Here is an 18,825-nt window from a genome sequence, read left to right on the forward strand (position 1 = left end):
TGGCCCGATCAACATGTGCTTGGATATCTTGCTGGTAGAAAGAAGGATGCATGGCTTCATCCACAGTCTGGACACAGTTTTCTATTAAATCCACAGTAGTTCCTATATCAATTACATGACCTTTTTGGAAGTTTTTGTACAAAAATTACAATTATTGAGAGGTTGAGAGGACATAATCTCTGTGGATTAATTCACTAGAAAGTTGTTACAGACCCTGAAACGTGTATAGTCTGACAATTCTGCAAAGTTTAAAAGTGCATTCTGAGAGCCACCAGGTTTATGGGCCATTGTTATTTTAGACAGTTAAACACGAAGAGATATCAAATATTTACATTTAAAAAAAAAAAAAAATTATTCTACAAATTTTATTTATACTCAAGGACAACTCACAGAGGCATCTAAGGGGTTACATTTCCAACCTCTTAAATCCTGCTGTCACAACTGACCGCAGCATCTAAGGGGATATACTCTGGCAAATAAAAATGTTGCCACCCCTCGTCAAAATTACTGTTATTGTGAAGAATTAAGCAAGTTGAAGATGAGATGATCTCTAAAAGGCCTAAGGTTAAAGATGACACATTTGTTTTGTATTTTAGGCAAATATATATATATATATATATATATATATATATATATATATAAATTTTCATCTTTTACATTTTACAAATTACAAAAAAGGAAAATGTGCTTATGCAAAAGCTTGGACACCCTTGGAGATTTGTGTGCTCAGATAACTTTGACCAAGGTTTCAGACCATAATTAGCCTGTTAGGGTTATGGCTTGTTCACCATCATCGTTAGGAAAGGCCAGGTGATGTAAATTTCTCAGCTTCATAAAAACCTTGTGCCAAAAAACAGCAGCCATAGGTTCTTCTAAGCAGCTGCCTAGGACTCTGAAAATAAAAATGGTGGAGGCCCACAAAGTAGGAGAAGGCTATAAGAAGATAGCAAAGTGTTTTCAAGTTGCCCTTTCCTTAATTCAAAATGTAATTACGAAATGGCAGTTAACAGGAACAGTGGAGGTCAAGATAAGGTCTTTAAAACCAAGCAAAATTTCAGTGAGAAATGCTTGTAGGATTGCTAGACAGGCAAATCAGAACCCCCATTTCACTGCAAAAGACCATCAGAGAGATTTAGCAGACTCTGGAGTTGTGGTACATTGTTCTACTTTTCATAGACACCTGCACAAATATGGCCTTCATGGAAGAGTCATCAGAAGAAAACCTCTCCTGCATCCTCACCATAAAATTCAGCGTCAGAAGTATGCAAAACAACATCGAAACCAGCCTGATGCATCTTGGAAATAAGTCCTGTGGACCGATGAGGTTAAAATAGAATTCTTTGACCACAATGATCAAAGATATGTGTGGAGAAAAAAGGGCACTGAATTTCAGGAAAAGAATATCTCTCCAACCATTAAGCATGGGGGTGGTTCAATCTTGTTTTGAGGCTATGTTGCAGCCAATGGCACAGGGAACATTTCACGGGTAGAGGGAAGAATGGATTCAATTAAATTTCAAAAAATTCTTGATGCAAACATAACACCATCTTTAAAAAGTTGAAGTTGAAAAGAGGAAGAGGATGGCTTCTACAAATGGATGATGATCCTAAATATACATCAAAATCCACAATAGATGACCTCAAAAGGAGCAAGTTTAAGGCTTTACAATGGCCCTCCCAATCCCCTGATCTCAACATCATTGAAAATCTGCGGCCAGACCTGAAAATAGCAGAGGATGCAAGACGCCCCAGGAATCTCACAGAACTGGGAGAATTTTCCTAGGAAGAATGGAAGAAAATCCCTCAAACAAGAACTGAGAGACTCTTGTCCGTGTATAAAAAGCATTTACAAGCTGTGATACTTGCAAAAGGGGGTGCTACTAGGTACTATCCATGCAGGGTGCCCAAACTTTTGCATTGGTCAATTTTCCTTATATTGTCTCTTTTTTTCATTTAACAAATTACAATTTTTTTCGGCCTAAAATACAAAGGAAATGTGTCATCTTTAACTTTAGGCCTTTTAGAGATCATTTGATCTTCAACTTGCTTAACTGCTCACAATAACAGTAATTTTGACCACGGGTGCCCAAACTTTTAAATATTACTGTATGTCCAACCTGTTAAATTTTGGTGTCGCAACTGACAGTGGCATCTAAGGGGTTATATTTCCTTACAACCGCTTACATATTGCTGAACGCCCCCAAGTCAATAAGCTTAGTAATGACTCTGGCCCCCGAGCATCCAGTTTACAGCTAATGTCCCACAGTGTGAACGTGCCCTTTGGGACCTTAATAAATCCTTTTATTTTAAAGTCATATTTAACAGTAATTTGGTCTGTAACTCGTGGCACCATGGCGCTACATCTCCTGCCACATCCAGGATGTATTACGTTTGTTTGGGTGTCATGAGTAACTAGACAGTTGAACCTTCGTTATCAAAGCTGTCTAATAGAGAAATGGGTCCTGTTTCCCATAGCAGCCAATCAGAATTCAGCTTTTATTCCTTATACTGTTCTGGGAAAATGAAAGCTGTGCTGTGATTGGTTGCTATGGGCTACAAAGACAGATATGATAAATGTGGCCCTCCTGTCAGGCCAAGAAAAGAAATCCATTCTTCTACATACAGAAAAGCAGATTTATAAAAGTTGTCTAAAATTGTCTTTGTTGCTCACAGCAACCAATAACAGCAGAGTTTACATTTTTCTAGCACAATAAGAAATGAAAACAAAGCTGCCGCCATAGTAACACAGTTTTTCTCTTAGAAAATGGCCTCATTTATCAAAACTCATGTCGGTTCCACACGTTTGGACTATCTGTTGATCTTGTTCCTTGGAGGCTGCTGAGCTCGGGTCAGAAGGAGAACCAAAGTTTGTCTGGACTTGCGGCTCATATTTGTACCTAACACAGCTCGGCATTGTGCTTGGTGGTGTACGGCTGCATAAAGCTGCTCGGCCATGAAGTTCCCAGCGGGGGCGCAGTGTTTGTGCTAATACCAGAGGACATCTACCAAGGGGCAGAGGGTGTGGTTGCCCCGGGCCTGCACTCAGGGGGGCCAACCAGAGCTACGCTACCCTTAACTATATCAACATAGCATATACCCACCCCTGCGGGACACTGGGTGCCTTATATCTGCGGCACAGTAGAGTTATGGCAGCTGCTTTGAAGTCTTTTACAAAGATTGGGTCACTGTCCGTGTGAGTCGCCCGAGCTGTAAAGACTTTCAGGGTATGTGCACACGTAGTTTTTAGTCTCTGCGGATTTTGTACAGAAAACCGCAGGAAATCCGCAGGACAAAGTGCTGCAGTTTTTCTGCAGTTTATCTGCGGATTATCTGCGTTTTTTCTGCGGTTTTGCCCTGCGGTTTTACACCTCATAATGGATGAGGTGTAAAACCGCAGCGTTTCTGCACCAAACAATTGACATGCTGCGGATTGTAAACCACAGCAAAACCGCGCGGAAAAAAACGCAGCATGTGCACAGCTTTTTTTATTTCCATAGGAAATAAAGGTACTGTACAACGCAGCAGAATCTGCTGCGTTTCTGCAGAGCCAAAAACGCTGCGGAAACGCAGCAGAATCCGCAGCGTGTGCACATACCCTCAAGCAGTTGCCATGCATGTCATCATACCTCAGATATACCTAGAAGGAATATAGAGCGCACACAGGGTCTTATCCGAGATAAAAGGAATATTCGTGACGGATAATCAAATTCACTCCCCTATTATGGTTGTGTGAGACACCACCATTGCACTTAGCATGGGCGGCTGCTGCAAGCCCCGATGTGATGATCCTTTGCTAGGTGGAGAGAATGGGGCATCAGACTGCGCTGCTCGCCGGTCAGGATGGTGGACCAGAGGAGTCCGAGTGGATGCAATAGAAAATAGACTTTATTTCTACGCGTATCGTGGTGATCACACCACTTCCTCAGGACAGTCTATACACATATACATACAGGGTCCGCTATTTATAGCAAAGGAGGCAGATGGAGACGCCTCCTTTAAAAAGGCCACACCCAATGGGCGGGGAATCAGACACATATATACATCGTAAACACAACAAACAATCATAAAATATAATAGAGTATATCACTTAAAACCATTGTTCATACATTTAAAAATCTACATGCAGAGAAACACAATAAAACACAATAAAAAAGTAGTTCAATAAATAAAACTTATATATGTATATATGTATATATGTGCTTAAGTCTGATTCCCTTCCTAATATATGTACTTAAGTCTGATTCCCTTCCTAATCCTATTCTGTGTGATACTGTCTGCTGAGCCGTGTGTCTAATCCTCTCCTGTGTGATACTGACTGCTGAGCTGTGTATCTAATCCTATCCTGTGTGATACTGACTGCTGAGCCATGTATCTAATCCTATCCTGTGTGATACTGACTGCTGAGCTGTGTATCTAATCCTATCCTGTGTGATACTGACTGCTGAGCCATGAATCTAATCCTATACTGTGTGATACTGACTGCTGAGCCGTATATCTAATCCTATCCTGTGTGATACTGACAGCTGAGCTGTGTATCTAATCCTCTCCTGTGTGATACTGACTGCTGAGCTGTGTATCTAATCCTATCCTGTGTGATACTGACTGCTGAGCCGTGTATCTAATCCTATCCTGTGTGATACTGACTGCTGAGCCATGTATCTAATCCTATCCTGTGTGATACTGACTGCTGAGCCGTATATCTAATCCTATCCTGTGTGATACTGACAGCTGAGCTGTGTATCTAATCCTCTCCTGTGTGATACTGACTGCTGAGCTATGTATCTAATCCTATCCTGTGTGATACTGACTGCTGAGCCGTGTATCTAATCCTATCCTGTGTGATACTGGGCCTCCCCTGCAGTCTGTGTCAGAGGGTGGTCTGTGTTGGCACGGTAATAAATTGTGTTATTTCCAGCTTTACAGAAGGACGATAACACCATAGAAATTATAAGAATAATAGGCCTCAGTTACCACAACTGTCTACAAACAAAATTGCTGATAGCGACCAATCACAGCTCATTTTTCATCTTTTAAACAGCTCTGGGACAGCGTGGCGAGTTTTGAGTGGCGACTTTTGTGTTTCGACTTTTATGTGGCGAGGTTGGTGTATGTGTGGTGAAATGTGTGCTGAGGGTGGTTTATGTGTTGAAGCACGTGGTAGTGTGTGGCGCATTTTGTGTGTGTTCATATCCCCGTGTGTGGTGAGTATCCCATGTCAGGGCTCCACCTTAGCAACTGTACGGTATATACTCTTTGGCGCCATCGCTCTCATTCTTTAGGTCCCCCTTGTTCACATCTGGCAGCTGTCAATTTGCCTCCAACACTTTTCCTTTCACTTTTTCCCCATTATGTAGATAGGGGTAAAATTGTTTGGTGAATTGGAACGCGCGGGGTTAAAATTTTGCCTCACAACATAGCTTAGGACACTCTCGGGGTCCAGACGTGTGACTGTGCCACATTTTGTGGCTGTAGCTGCGACGGTGTGGATGCCAATCCCGGACATACACACACACATACATACATACACACACACATTCAGCTTTATATATTAGATATCAAGGGGTCGGGGTCCTATCAGTCCAGTGTCTGAATCATCTCATATTGTAAATCTAAGGTGGAAAACATGAAAACCTCATTCTAAAACCTTTTATTAAAGGTGCAGGCCCCTGAACATATACTCAGTCTGGACAACATGATCCCCAAAGGGGGGAAAAGGGAAGACAAAGATGTTCCGGGGGGCGCACTTCTTTACATGCGTGATATTCTACCTCCCCCTCTTCTGATTCTCTCTTTCAGTTTCTCTCTTTGGGGTCTTGTCCAGACAAGAGTTTCCTTTTAGGGTCACCTAGATACATTGTGGGGAAAATACCCATATGCTGGACTCTATACACACCTACTAGCTGTTCCGGTTTTCTTCTAATTAGCCCTTTGCTGTATTTATTAGACATGTGCGAGCTGCAGCCACAGAAACGGACACAAAAAGAACAGAATCCAAGGTGTGGGACCTAAAGTGGGGCCATTATACAGCGTGGGAGCTAATGTGGGACCATTATACAGCATGGGAGCTAATGTGGGGGCCATTATACAGCGTGGAAGCTAATGTGGGACCATTATACAGCGTGGGAGCTAATGCGGGGGTCATTATACAGCGTGGAAGCTAATGCAGGAGCCATTATACAGATTGGGAGCTAATTAGGGGGTCATTATATTGCGTGGGAGCTAATTTGCGGGTCATTATACAGCATAGAAGCTAAGACGAGCACCATTATACAGAGTAGGAGAAAAGGCGAGGGCCATCATACAGCATGATTGCTATTGCGGGGGCCATTATACAGTTTAAAAACTACTGTGATCGCCATCATGCAGTGTAGGGGCATATATACAGTGTGGGAGCTACTGTTGGGGGCTGTGATAAACTGTGGGGGCCATTATACAGTGTGGGGACTACTGTGGGGACCATGAAAGAGTGTGGAGGCGGCTGTGAGTACTGAAAGGAGACATTTTACTAGGTAAGGGGCACAGTGGTGGCATTACTATGTGGGACAGTATGAGGAGCATTGCTTTTGTACTACACAACAGGTGCAGTTATAGAGAAACATACATCAACAGCAGCTCAGCATTGGGGTATTAGGACAAAGAGTTTGTGTAGGTAGAGAATAGATGGGAACGGTGCTGGAAATGTGTGAAGTGGAATAATGTAATACTGTGTCCAGTTCTGTGCGCTACAATAAAAAAAAAAAAAACATCGAAAAACTGGAGCAGATTCAAAGAAGAGCTACCAGGATGGTGAGCGGACTGCAAACTATGTCCTACAAAGAATGTTTAAAGGATATGAGAATGTTTAACTTGCAAAAAAGAAGTCTAAGAGGAGACTTGATAGCTGTGTACTAATATCTGAAGGGCTGTCAAAGTGTAGAGGGATCATCCTTAGGCCGGGATCACACACAGCGAGATACGGCCGAGTCTCGCAGGTTAAAACCAAGCTCTGGCGCCGGCACTCTGGAGCGGAGCATGCAGCCGCACAGCAATACATGGAGCTGCACGCTCCGCTCCGGAGTGCCGGTGCCAGAGCTTGGTTTTAACCTGCAAGACTCGGCCGTATCTCGCTGTAGTGTGACTCCGGCCTTATTCTCATTTTCACATGGAAACACGAGAAGCAATGGAATAGATGCTTTACACCGGGGGCAATGGGGCCGGATCCTATACACCGGGGTCAATGGGGCCGGATGCTATACACTGGGAGCAATGGGGCCAGATGATATACACCGGGGGCAATGGAGCAGGATGTTATACACTGGGGCAATGGGGCCGGATGTTATACACTGGGGCAATGGGGCCGGATGTTATACACTGGAGCAATGGGGCCGGATGTTATACACTGGGGCAATGGGGCCGGATGCTATATACCAGGGGCAATGGGGCCGGATGTTATACACCGGAGGCAATGGGACCGGATGTTATACACTGGGGGCAATGGGGCCGGATGTTATACACTGGGGGTAATGGGGCCGGATGTTATATACCAGGGGCAATGGGACTGAAGGACAGCTCTGATTTCCCTGATAAAGATGTGTGTCCCAGTACTTTTGTCCACACTGTGTATATTCGGTACAGATAACTAATCCAGCTGTTATTTACCTAGCAGCTAGTTATACCTTCCCAGTATTCCCTTGTGTAGTTTTAGGTCACAGATTCCAGGAAAATACAGAAAATCCTAATTTCCTGGAATGGAGTGTAAATCATGTTTCTCATCCTCAATAATGGAGCATAAATCTTCTATTCCCCGCCTGTCAGTCTCGCCGCCGCCCCAGGTGTTTTTCGCACAAAGCCACGGTCTGCAGTCACAGACTTCCTCGCATTTCCCTCTTCACTGCCACAGGCTGATCTCACCGCAGCGCTGAGCCCGTACTGGACTCCTGGCAAGGACGAACGCTGGGAAGAAAACCACATTTGTGTTGCCAGGTCCCTACTGTCACAGCAAAAGCCGACCGCAGATTAATGCTGTTACTGCGTTCTACAACGGCTGTCAATCAAACAACTGCTGATGCCGAGAAAACATCTGTCAGGTCCGAAGAAACTTGGGAGTAAATTAGATATACGGCAGATAATGGTGGGGTGTCGAGGGGTATACATTTACAAAGATTGAATTTTTGTACTCCAGTCTTTCATAAAGGCTGGAGAAAGAAGCATAATATTTCTTAAGCGGCGCGGGTTACAAACTGGTACAGATTATGCAATTGCGTAAATTCTAGTAAATTTACCCGGACACAATTCTTCACAATTGAAAACAACTAGCACATTTTTACTAAAAATAGGATTGCTCCAAAATTTTCATTTTTTTATTTTGCACCCCACCCCAATGTAAAACGCCCCCTTCAGTGTCTCTTTACACCTTTAATTTCAAGGAGACTATAAGCCGTGGAGACCAGCGCTGGCACATGAACTGGCTGGCATGGAACGTTGTGTTTCGCCATAGTCTTATGCATATGGTTTTCTGTTAGATGCATCAGTCTAGTCATCCTTACTCCTTTTACTTTGATATTTGTCACCATTTTCTGAGATCCGTAACATTTATATTTTTTTGACTATGACAATGTGTGAGCGCTATATTTTTTGCATGGAGATCTGATGGTTTTTAGTGATATTATTTCGGGGAAAATATAACATTTTGATCACTTTCTATTGCATTTGTTTAGAGGAAATATTGAGACTGAAAATCAGAAATTAGATTTTTTTTTTCTTTATAGTGTTTATCGTATGTGTTCATTAATTGTATGTATTGCAAATGTATGTGTGTATATATGCATACACACACACGTGCTTCTCACAAAATTAGAATATCATCAAAAAGTGAATTTATTTCCGTTCTACAATACAAAAAGTGACTCTCCTATATTCTATAGAGTCATTACACATAGAGTGATCTATGTCACGTGTTTATTTCTGGTAATGTTAATGATTATGGCTTACAGCTAATGACAACCCAAAAGTCATTATCTCAGTAAATTAGAATACTTTATAACACCAGCTTGAAAAATGATTTTAAAATCCAAAATGTTGGCCTACGGAAATGTATGCTCCGTAAATGCACTGAATACTTGGTCGGGGCTTCATTGGCATCAATTACTGCATCAATGCAGCGTGGCATGGAGGCGATCAGCCTGTGGCACAGCTGAGGGGTTATGGAAGCCCAGGTTGCTTTGATAGCAGCCTTCAGCTCGTCTGCACTGTTGGGTCTGGTGTCTCTCATCTTCCTCTTGACAATACTCCATAGTGTCATGATCCCAGTGCAGGTTTTTGAGCTGCACACCGGGGGTTAATGTCTGGAGCTCTGTGCAGGTTTTGACCTGCACACTTGGGGTTAATGATTGTGGCCTCTTTCTGGTTCTGGGAGAGCTTCATAAACCCCTGGGTAGCTTCAATCCCTGCCAGTTATACTTTTGCCTTTGGCCGAGTGTACTGACCCCCGTGTGCCTGTTTGTTGCTATAGCTTGTTTATATGGTTCTGACCCGATTCTGTTTCCCGTTGTGAGTTTGCCTGTTGTTTTTGTACTGCGTTATTATCTGTGTATGACTCATTGCCTGTGACCTGACTACTCTCTGCTCGCCCCTCTTGTACCTTGCAACTATCTGTGTATGACTCATTGCCTGTGACCTGACTACTCTCTGCTCGCCCCTCTTGTACCTTGCAACTATCTGTGTATGACTCATTGCCTGTGACCTGACTACTCTCTGCTCGCCCCTCTTGTACCTTGCAACTATCTGTGTATGACTCATTGCCTGTGACCTGACTACTCTCTGCTCACCCCTCTTGTACCTTGCAACTATCTGTGTATGACTCATTGCCTGTGACCTGACTACTCTCTGCTCGCCCCTCTTGTACCTTGCAGCTCTCTCTGTGTGTGACTCATTGGCTACGTCCTGACTATCCTCCCTGTCTATGCCCCTTGGTAACTTTGTCTCGCAGTTACTCTGCTAGGAATTGTCTTGCAGCTCCTAGCTCTCTGGAGTTTAGGCCACGCCCCTAGCAGTCACGTGCTTCAGGTCCTGCGGGTGTGAAGTACACATCTACTCAGTTGCTGCCCGCTTCACAGGTAGCTTTGAGCACTGTTCGCTTTACTCAGGACACGCGCACTGGCTCAGTGAGCAAGTTCAGTGCAGTGTCTCTGACACATAGATTCTCTATGGGGTTAAGGTCAGGCGAGTTTGCTGCCAAAGAAGCACAGTGATACTGTTACACCAGGTATTGGTTCTTTTGGCAGTGTGGACAGGGGCCAAGTCCTGCTGGAGAATGACATTCCCATCTCCATAAAGCTTGTCGGCAGAGGGAAGCATGAAGAGCTCTAAAATGTCCTGGTAGACGGCTGCACTGACTTTGGTCTTGATAAAGCACAGTGGACGTACACCATCAGATGACATGGCTCCCCAAACCATCACTGATTGTGGAGACTTCACATTAGACCTCCAGCTGCTTGGATTGTGTCCTCTCCACTCTTCCTCCAGACTCTGGGACCTTGATTTCCAAATGAAATGCAAAATGTACTTTCCTTGTGGAGTGTGTCAGTGACTGCCTTCTGGACATCTGTCAGGTCAGCAGTCTTCCCCATAATTGTGGAGCTACTGAAACAGACTAAGGGACCTTTTTAACACTTAGGAAGCCTTTGCAGGTGTTTTATGTTATTTTTTCTAATTCGCTGAGATAATGACTTTTGGGTTGTCATTGGCTGTAAGCCATAATCATCAACATTAACAGAAATAAACACGTGAAATAGATCACTCTGTGTGTATTGACTCTATAGAATATATGAGCTTCACTTTTTGTATGTAAGAACTGAAATAAATTAACTTTTTGCTGAAATATATACAGTCATATGTAAAAGTTTGGGCACCCCTATTAATGTTAACCTTTTTTCTTTATAACAATTTTGGTTTTTGCAACAGGTATTTCAGTTTCATATATCTAATAACTGATGGACTCAGCTATATTTCTGGATTCAAATGAGGTTTATTGTACTAACAGAAAATGTGCAATCTGCATTTAAACAAAATTTGACCGGTGCAAAAGTATGGGCACCCTTATCATTTTCTTGATTTGAACACTCCTAACTACTTTTTACTGACTTCCTGAAGCACTAAATTGGTTTTGTAACCTCATTGATCTTTGAACTTCATAGCCAGGTGTATCAAATCATGAGAAAAGGTATTTAAAGTGGCCACTTGCAAGTAGTTCTCCTATTTGATTCTCCTATGAAGAGTGGCATCATGGGCTCCTCAAAACAACTCTCAAATGATCTGAAAACAAAGATTATTCAACATAGCTTTTCAGGGGAAGGATACAAAAAGTTGTCTCAGAGATTTAACCTGTCAGTTTCCACTGTGAGGAACATAGTAAGGAAATGGAAGAACACAGGTACAGTTCTTGTTAAGCCCAGAAGTGGCAGGCCAAGAAAAATATCAGAAAGGCAGAGAAGAAGAATGGTGAGAACAGTCAAGGACAATCCACAGACCACCTCCAAAGACCTGCAGCATCATGTTGCTGCAGATGGTGTCACTGTGCATCGGTCAACAATACAGCGCATGAATAACGCCTTTTTGTATGACCAAGCAACTCAATCTTTGTTTCATCAGTTCACAGGACCTTCTTCCAAAATGTAACTGGCTTGTCCAAATGTGCTTTTGCATACCTCAGGCGACTCTGTTTGTGACGTGCTTGCAGAAGCGGCTTCTTTCGCATCACTCTCCCATACAGATTCTCCTTGTGCAAAGTGCGCTGTATTGTTGACTGATGCACAGTGACACCATCTGCAGCAAGATGATGCTGCAGGTCTTTGGAGGTGGTCTGTGGATTGTCCTTGACTGTTCTCACCATTCTTCTTCTCTGCCTTTCTGATATTTTTCTTGGCCTGCCACTTCTGGGCTTAACAAGAACTGTACCTGTGTTCTTCCATTTCCTTACTATGTTCCTCTCAGTGGAAACTGACAGGTTAAATCTCTGAGACTACTTTTTCTATCCTTCCCCTGAAAAGCTATGTTGAATAATCTTTGTTTTCAGATCATTTGAGAGTTGTTTTGAGGAGCCCATGATGCCACTCTTCATAGGAGAATCAAATAGGAGAACTACTTGCAAGTTGCCACCTTAAATACCTTTTCTCATGATTTGATACACCTGACTATGAAGTTCAAAGATCAATGAGGTTACAAAACCAATTTAGTGCTTCAGGAAGTCAGTAAAAAGTAGTTAGGAGTGTTCAAATCAAGAAAATGATAAGGGTGCCAATACTTTTGCACCGGTCAAATTTTGTTTAAATGCAGATTGCACATTTTCTGTTAGTACAATAAACCTCATTTGAATCCAGAAATATAACTGAGTCCATCAGTTATCAGATATATGAAACTGAAATACCTGTTGCCAGTGGCGGATTATAATGAGGTCAATTTGGGCAGTTGCCCCGGGCCCAGTGGGGTTAAGGGGCCCACAGCCCAGGCCAGTAAATTGCCCCATTATAATCCGCCACCGCGCAGGGCCGGATTATAGGCAGGGCAGGCGGGGCTTCAGCCCCGGGGCCCCCACCACAAGAGCTTCTAAGGGGGCCCCCACCACATTCCTGCTGGCTGCTGCAATGGCACTCCATCTTCTCCCCACCTAAAAGTGAGTGACCGTGGGGGCGGCATTATGTGCTCTGCTACCAGCAGCATCTACAAGTAGCGTGAACGCTGATGCTGCTGGTAGCGTGCAAAGGCTTGTGATGAGCTCACAGGAGGTAAGGTGTCAGGGCCCCGATCATGTGACCCCTGTCTCCTCCCCTCCTGTGACCTCATCACAGGTCCTGTGCGCACAGCACAGAGCACTGAGAGCAGCCATGTATGTGGAGTGCGGCTCTGCGGGTGGAGGTCGGTGCTGGAGGCTCCATTATTCTCTATGTGGAGTGCGGCTCTGCGGGTGGAGGTCGGTGCTGGAGTCCCCAATATTCTCTATGTGGAGTGCGGCTCTGCGGGTGGAGGTCGGTGCTGGAGGCTCCATTATTCTCTATGTGGAGTGTGGCTCTGCGGGTGGAGGTAGGTGCTGGAGGCTCCATTATTCTCTATGTGGAGTGCGGCTCTGCGGGTGGAGGTAGGTGCTGGAGGCTCCATTATTCTCTATGTGGAGTGCGGCTCTGCGGGTGGAGGTCGGTGCTGGAGGCTCCATTATTCTCTATGTGGAGTGTGGCTCTGCGGGTGGAGGTCGGTGCTGGAGGCTCCATTATTCTCTATGTGGAGTGTGGCTCTGCGGGTGGAGGTCGGTGCTGGAGGCTCCATTATTCTCTATGTGGAGTGCGGCTCTGCGGGTGGAGGTCGGTGCTGGAGGCCCCATTATTCTCTATGTGGAGTGCGGCTCTGCGGGTGGAGGTCAGTGCTGGAGGCTCCATTATTCTCTATGTGGAGTGTGGCTCTGCGGGTGGAGGTCGGTGCTGGAGGCCCCATTATTCTCTATGTGGAGTGCGGGTGGAGGTCGGTGCTGGAGGCCCCATTATTCTCTATGTGGAGTGTGGCTCTGCGGGTGGAGGTCGGTGCTGGAGGCTCCATTATTCTCTATGTGGAGTGCGGCTCTGCGGGTGGAGGTCGGTGCTGGAGGCTCCATTATTCTCTATGTGGAGTGCGGCTCTGCGGGTGGAGGTCGGTGCTGGAGGCTCCATTATTCTCTATGTGGAGTGCGGCTCTGCGGGTGGAGGTCAGTGCTGGAGGCTCCATTATTCTCTATGTGGAGTGTGGCTCTGCGGGTGGAGGTCGGTGCTGGAGGCCCCACTATTCTCTATGTGGAGTGTGGCTCTGCGGGTGGAGGTAGGTGCTGGAGGCTCCATTATTCTCTATGTGGAGTGCGGCTCTGCGGGTGGAGGTAGGTGCTGGAGGCTCCATTATTCTCTATGTGGAGTGCGGCTCTGCGGGTGGAGGTCGGTGCTGGAGGCTCCATTATTCTCTATGTGGAGTGTGGCTCTGCGGGTGGAGGTCGGTGCTGGAGGCTCCATTATTCTCTATGTGGAGTGTGGCTCTGCGGGTGGAGGTCGGTGCTGGAGGCTCCATTATTCTCTATGTGGAGTGTGGCTCTGCGGGTGGAGGTAGGTGCTGGAGGCTCCATTATTCTCTATGTGGAGTGCGGCTCTGCTGGTGGAGGTAGGTGCTGGAGGCTCCATTATTCTCTATGTGGAGTGCGGCTCTGCGGGTGGAGGTCGGTGCTGGAGGCTCCATTATTCTCTATGTGGAGTGTGGCTCTGCGGGTGGAGGTCGGTGCTGGAGGCTCCATTATTCTCTATGTGGAGTGCGGCTCTGCGGGTGGAGGTCGGTGCTGGAGGCTCCATTATTCTCTATGTGGAGTGCGGCTCTGCGGGTGGAGGTCGGTGCTGGAGGCTCCATTATTCTCTATGTGGAGTGTGGCTCTGCGGGTGGAGGTCGGTGCTGGAGGCCCCATTATTCTCTATGTGGAGTGCGGCTCTGCGGGTGGAGGTCGGTGCTGGAGGCTCCATTATTCTCTATGTGGAGTGCGGGTGGAGGTCGGTGCTGGAGGCTCCATTATTCTCTATGTGGAGTGTGGCTCTGCGGGTGGAGGTCGGTGCCGGAGGTTCCATTATTCTCTATGTGGAGTGCGGCTCTGCGGGTGGAGGTCGGTGCCGGAGGCTCCATTATTCTCTATGTGGAGTGCGGCTCTGCGGGTGGAGGTCGGTGCCGGAGGCTCCATTATTCTCTATGTGGAGTGCGGCTCTGCGGGTGGAGGTCGGTGCCGGAGGCTCCATTATTCTCTATGTGGAGTGCGGCTCTGCGGGTGGAGGTCGGTGCCGGAGGCCCCATTATTCTCTTTGTGGAGTGCGGCTCTGTGGGTGGAGGTCGGTGCCGGAGGCTCCATTATTCTCTATGTGGAGTGCGGCTCTGCGGGTGGAGGTCGGTGCTGGAGGCTCCATTATTCTCTATGTGGAGTGGGGCTCTGCGGGTGGAGGTCGGTGCTGGAGGCTCCATTATTCTCTATGTGGAGTGCGGCTCTGCGGGTGGAGGTCGGTGCTGGAGGCCCCATTATTCTCTATGTGGAGTGTGGCTCTACGATTCATGACCCCCGTCACATGACGAGGGGGGCCCACAGAGTCTGAACTGCCCCGGGCCCTGGCTACCCTTAATCCACCCCTGCCTGTTGCAAAACCCAAAATTGTTATAAAGAAAAAAGGTTAACATTAATAGGGGTGCCCAAACTTTTACATATGACTGTATATATACACACACATAATTGCAATTTTAGGCTACTTTCACACTTGCGTTTTTTTGCTGCGCACTTTTTGTGCACACAAATGCATGAAAAAAACGCATCATGCGTTTGTGTGCGTTTTTTTGCGGGTTTTGGTGCATATTTAAAAAAAACGCATGCGGTTTTTTGCGCATACGTGTGCATTACAATGCGCACGTATGCGCACCCATAGACTTTAATGGATGTTTTGCTGTAAAAAAATGCATTTTTTGGGGCAAGTCGGACGCACAAAAAATGCAACAGCATGCATTTTGTGCGCCCGAGCGCACCCTACAAAAAAACGCATGCGCATACAAACGTGTACAAACGCATGTGTATGCGCACATATGCGCACCCATGTTAAAGTATAGGGAAAAAACCGCATGCGTTTTTTTGCGCTAAAACACAGCGTAAAAAAGCGCAAGTGTGAAACCAGCCTTACAGACGCGGTGATACCCAATATGCTTACTTTTCTTTGTTTTTCCATTGACAACACATGGGCGATTTAAAAAAATTTTTTTTTATTCTTAGCATTTTGTTTTACATTTTTAAACTAGTTCTTAGATTTTTCTTTTTATGGAATTTGAATCTGCGATCATTTGTCTATATACTACAATATATATAGTATTGTAGAAACAGGAGTATGTGGAGTAGAAAGGTTTCAATAGTGATTTTTATTAACAAATTTCTTTTAGAATAACAGCTTGTAAAAAAAGTGTGTAAAAAAGACAAATAAATGAAAGACAGCCTTGAATACATCAGAACCACAACATTCAAGTGACATTTACAATGAATATATTTGTAGGTAAGGGCAGGACCACACCAGTCCATTAATGCATATCTTACTCAGACCAAGCGAACATAAATACAGGGTTGGGATGGGTACATCTTACCTATGTGGAGAGACTCAGACTGTCATGAAAAACAGGTGGCAAGACCCTCGACGCGCGTTTCGTGTTATAAATACCGCTTTCTCAAAAGAATCTTATAGTATTGAGGTATATACTAAAAATAATAATCTAATATGAAGCCCAGTCACAGTCATAGCTTCATATGAGCACCAGGATGAGAGTGACGGGGAGCCTATAGTAGCACGCAGGGGAGTGGTGTGGATAGGTGACCGATCAGAAGCCGGCACCATTTCAACCCATTTAAATGCCTCTGTCAGAGATTGACAGACGCGTCTAAATAGTTTAATAGCAGCTATCAGAGTTAGCTCCAATCATTGCTGTTACAGTAAGGTGCCAGCTGTATAACACAGCCGGCAACCACCATGTATGGAGCGGGTTTACCTATGATATATATAACTGTCATCACTATGTGGTTTAAAAGGTTGCACTTTCTTTTTTCTATCTGATCTGGCATCAAGTGGGCAAAGAGGCTGCCACACGCCAAGTGGCACAGTCAGAAGATCAGTAAGTATCCTGGTTGGGTCCCATAATATTTCCTGGACGTCGGAATGGATATCCTGTTCGATGAGCAGAGTGGAATAGAGCGATGTTACACAACGCCTTCAGCTTCTCAGCATGGCACAGTAAGTAGACTTCGTAAAACAAAGGATTTATTATAACAGAATATAAATGAATCTTACTTTCGTCGAAACATTTCTGCAAATATACATCCAACGCTCCAAAGGTCCACCGGCGTGGCATAGCTGGACTGGAGGAGAACTTCAGGAGCTCTGTACCATAATGTCACCACCTGAAGAGTAACAAAGAGAAGATTATTTGGTCCATACGTTGAAGGAATGTGTCAGGAGTATCAAATATACCTCCGAAGTATACAACTCTATGGCGATACGTAGGTTATTGGACACGGCATAAAAAACACTATATATATCACAGTATGCATTTTTTGGTAGCTGCCCATTTTAAGGGAAATAATTATTATAAACAGTGGCACATACTGTACTGGTTGAGTTTCAGGTCAGGATTCCCACGGCTGGTCAGGATAAACAGTCAGTACTCGGACCATAAATGTCAGAAGTGTGAAGTCGATCTTATACAGAAGTACCAAACTGCATCACTATCGTGCCCACAGTGTCTATTAATAAAGTACTACAATCCACCTCTATGATACCTGCTAAGACCCTAGATCACCCTCCACAACCGTGCCCAAGGTACAAAATAATATAAATGCAAGTTGGTACGATTACCTAATACTGCTATGGTCACCAGAGCACAGGAAATATTGGGTGTTGTGCCCCTTCACCCCGACGCGCGTTTCGCCTCGCTTCTTCCAGGGGCGTGGCTTTATTTTTGGGCTGAGGAAACATCTGCGTGAGGGTCCTTTTTTGTGGGGTGGGCTGATATTTTTACTATTTTGGGGTACATATGACCTCTTGATTGTTTTTTCAATTTGTTTGTGAGGTAAAGTGACCGAAAAAACGCAATTCTGGCTTTTTGACTTGTTTTCTCTGCCCCAATGCACAGAGGAGTTAAATAATTTTAGATTTAAAAAAAATTTGACTTTTACAGACACGACAATACCTTATATTTTTAAAATGTCTGTATTGAGTAAAGGGAAGAGTTTGAAATTTATTTTTAATAGTTTATTTTTCTATTACATTTTCTTATAATATTTTGAAAATGTTGAGCTAGCGGGTTCGATCCCTGCCAGACACCAACATCTGCATGGAGTTATGTCTGCATGGGTCACACCTAAAAAATAAATAAACGTTAATAAAAAAACATAATACTAATAAGATTATTTGGAAACTAGATTGCAAGCCCCAATGGGACACGGGGGACCAATATGATTGGTGACAATCTGTGACCCATCGCTCTGGTATATGGCAGTGCTATAAAAATAATAATAACTGCAAAAAAGGAAAAAATTGGAGATGTGAAAAGTCACATCCTTCCAATAAAACAGTATTAAGAAAAAAACCTAAAATCAAAAAGAGGGATAAATCAGCACTTTTTGAAAGATAAATTTCTTGTGAATAAGTCGAAATAGCCAAAAAGGTCATCGCGTCCCCTGACAAAGTCCAACGCACTTTGGTTCTCACTAAAAACATTTACACCCCACTCACTATGGGAACCAAACAAATATTTGCCGGCGTCCTCTCAAGTGAGTAGATAAGAATACATAGAAATCGTTTCCAGCGTAAGATCAGGGAGCGGCGCTCAGCAGACACATTTCGGCTGATTATTTGGCTTTCCCGAAGCACTTACGTAGACGATAAACGCAGCTCGGTCAATGTTACCTTCAACAGTGGCCGCATTAAAGGGGTTCTCCATTTTGGACGATTCCTACTTACAATGCCGATTGTTGCGAGAAAATTATCCAACCAGAGATGAGCAGATATATTTGAATGGAATTGAATTTAATTTAAAAAAAAAGAAGTCATGTTGCAATTTTCACATTGGCCACTGGGGCCATTTTAGATTTATACTTTCTGTCCTTCCAGTAAGAGTTTTCAGCAGTTTCCTTATCATCAGAGGCAGGATGAGAATGACTTATAACACCTCTATACACAGCTGTTCATAATACGCAATGTTATAGTTCCCCCCTGAATTCACAATGACCTCTGCACCCGCTCATTAGATGCTTCAATACAAAAAAAAATAGGGCTGGGTT

General features: G+C 44.6%; 1 protein-coding gene across 1 annotated transcript in view; it reads right to left on the bottom strand.

Annotated features, from left to right (window-relative positions):
• The window catches only part of CDK6 (cyclin dependent kinase 6), a 173,244-nt gene that overhangs the window by 18,860 nt on the left and 135,559 nt on the right, over positions 1-18,825 (bottom strand). Inside the window, exon 5 of the mRNA XM_073582010.1 lies at positions 16,835-16,944. Within this exon, the coding sequence (XP_073438111.1) occupies positions 16,835-16,944 (110 nt within the window). The remainder of the gene's footprint in view (positions 1-16,834; positions 16,945-18,825) is intronic.

This window comes from Dendrobates tinctorius, unplaced genomic scaffold (assembly GCF_039654945.1).
Source record: "Dendrobates tinctorius isolate UK_male_01 unplaced genomic scaffold, ASM3965494v1 ptg000070l, whole genome shotgun sequence".
Classification (NCBI taxonomy): Eukaryota; Metazoa; Chordata; class Amphibia; order Anura; family Dendrobatidae; genus Dendrobates; species Dendrobates tinctorius.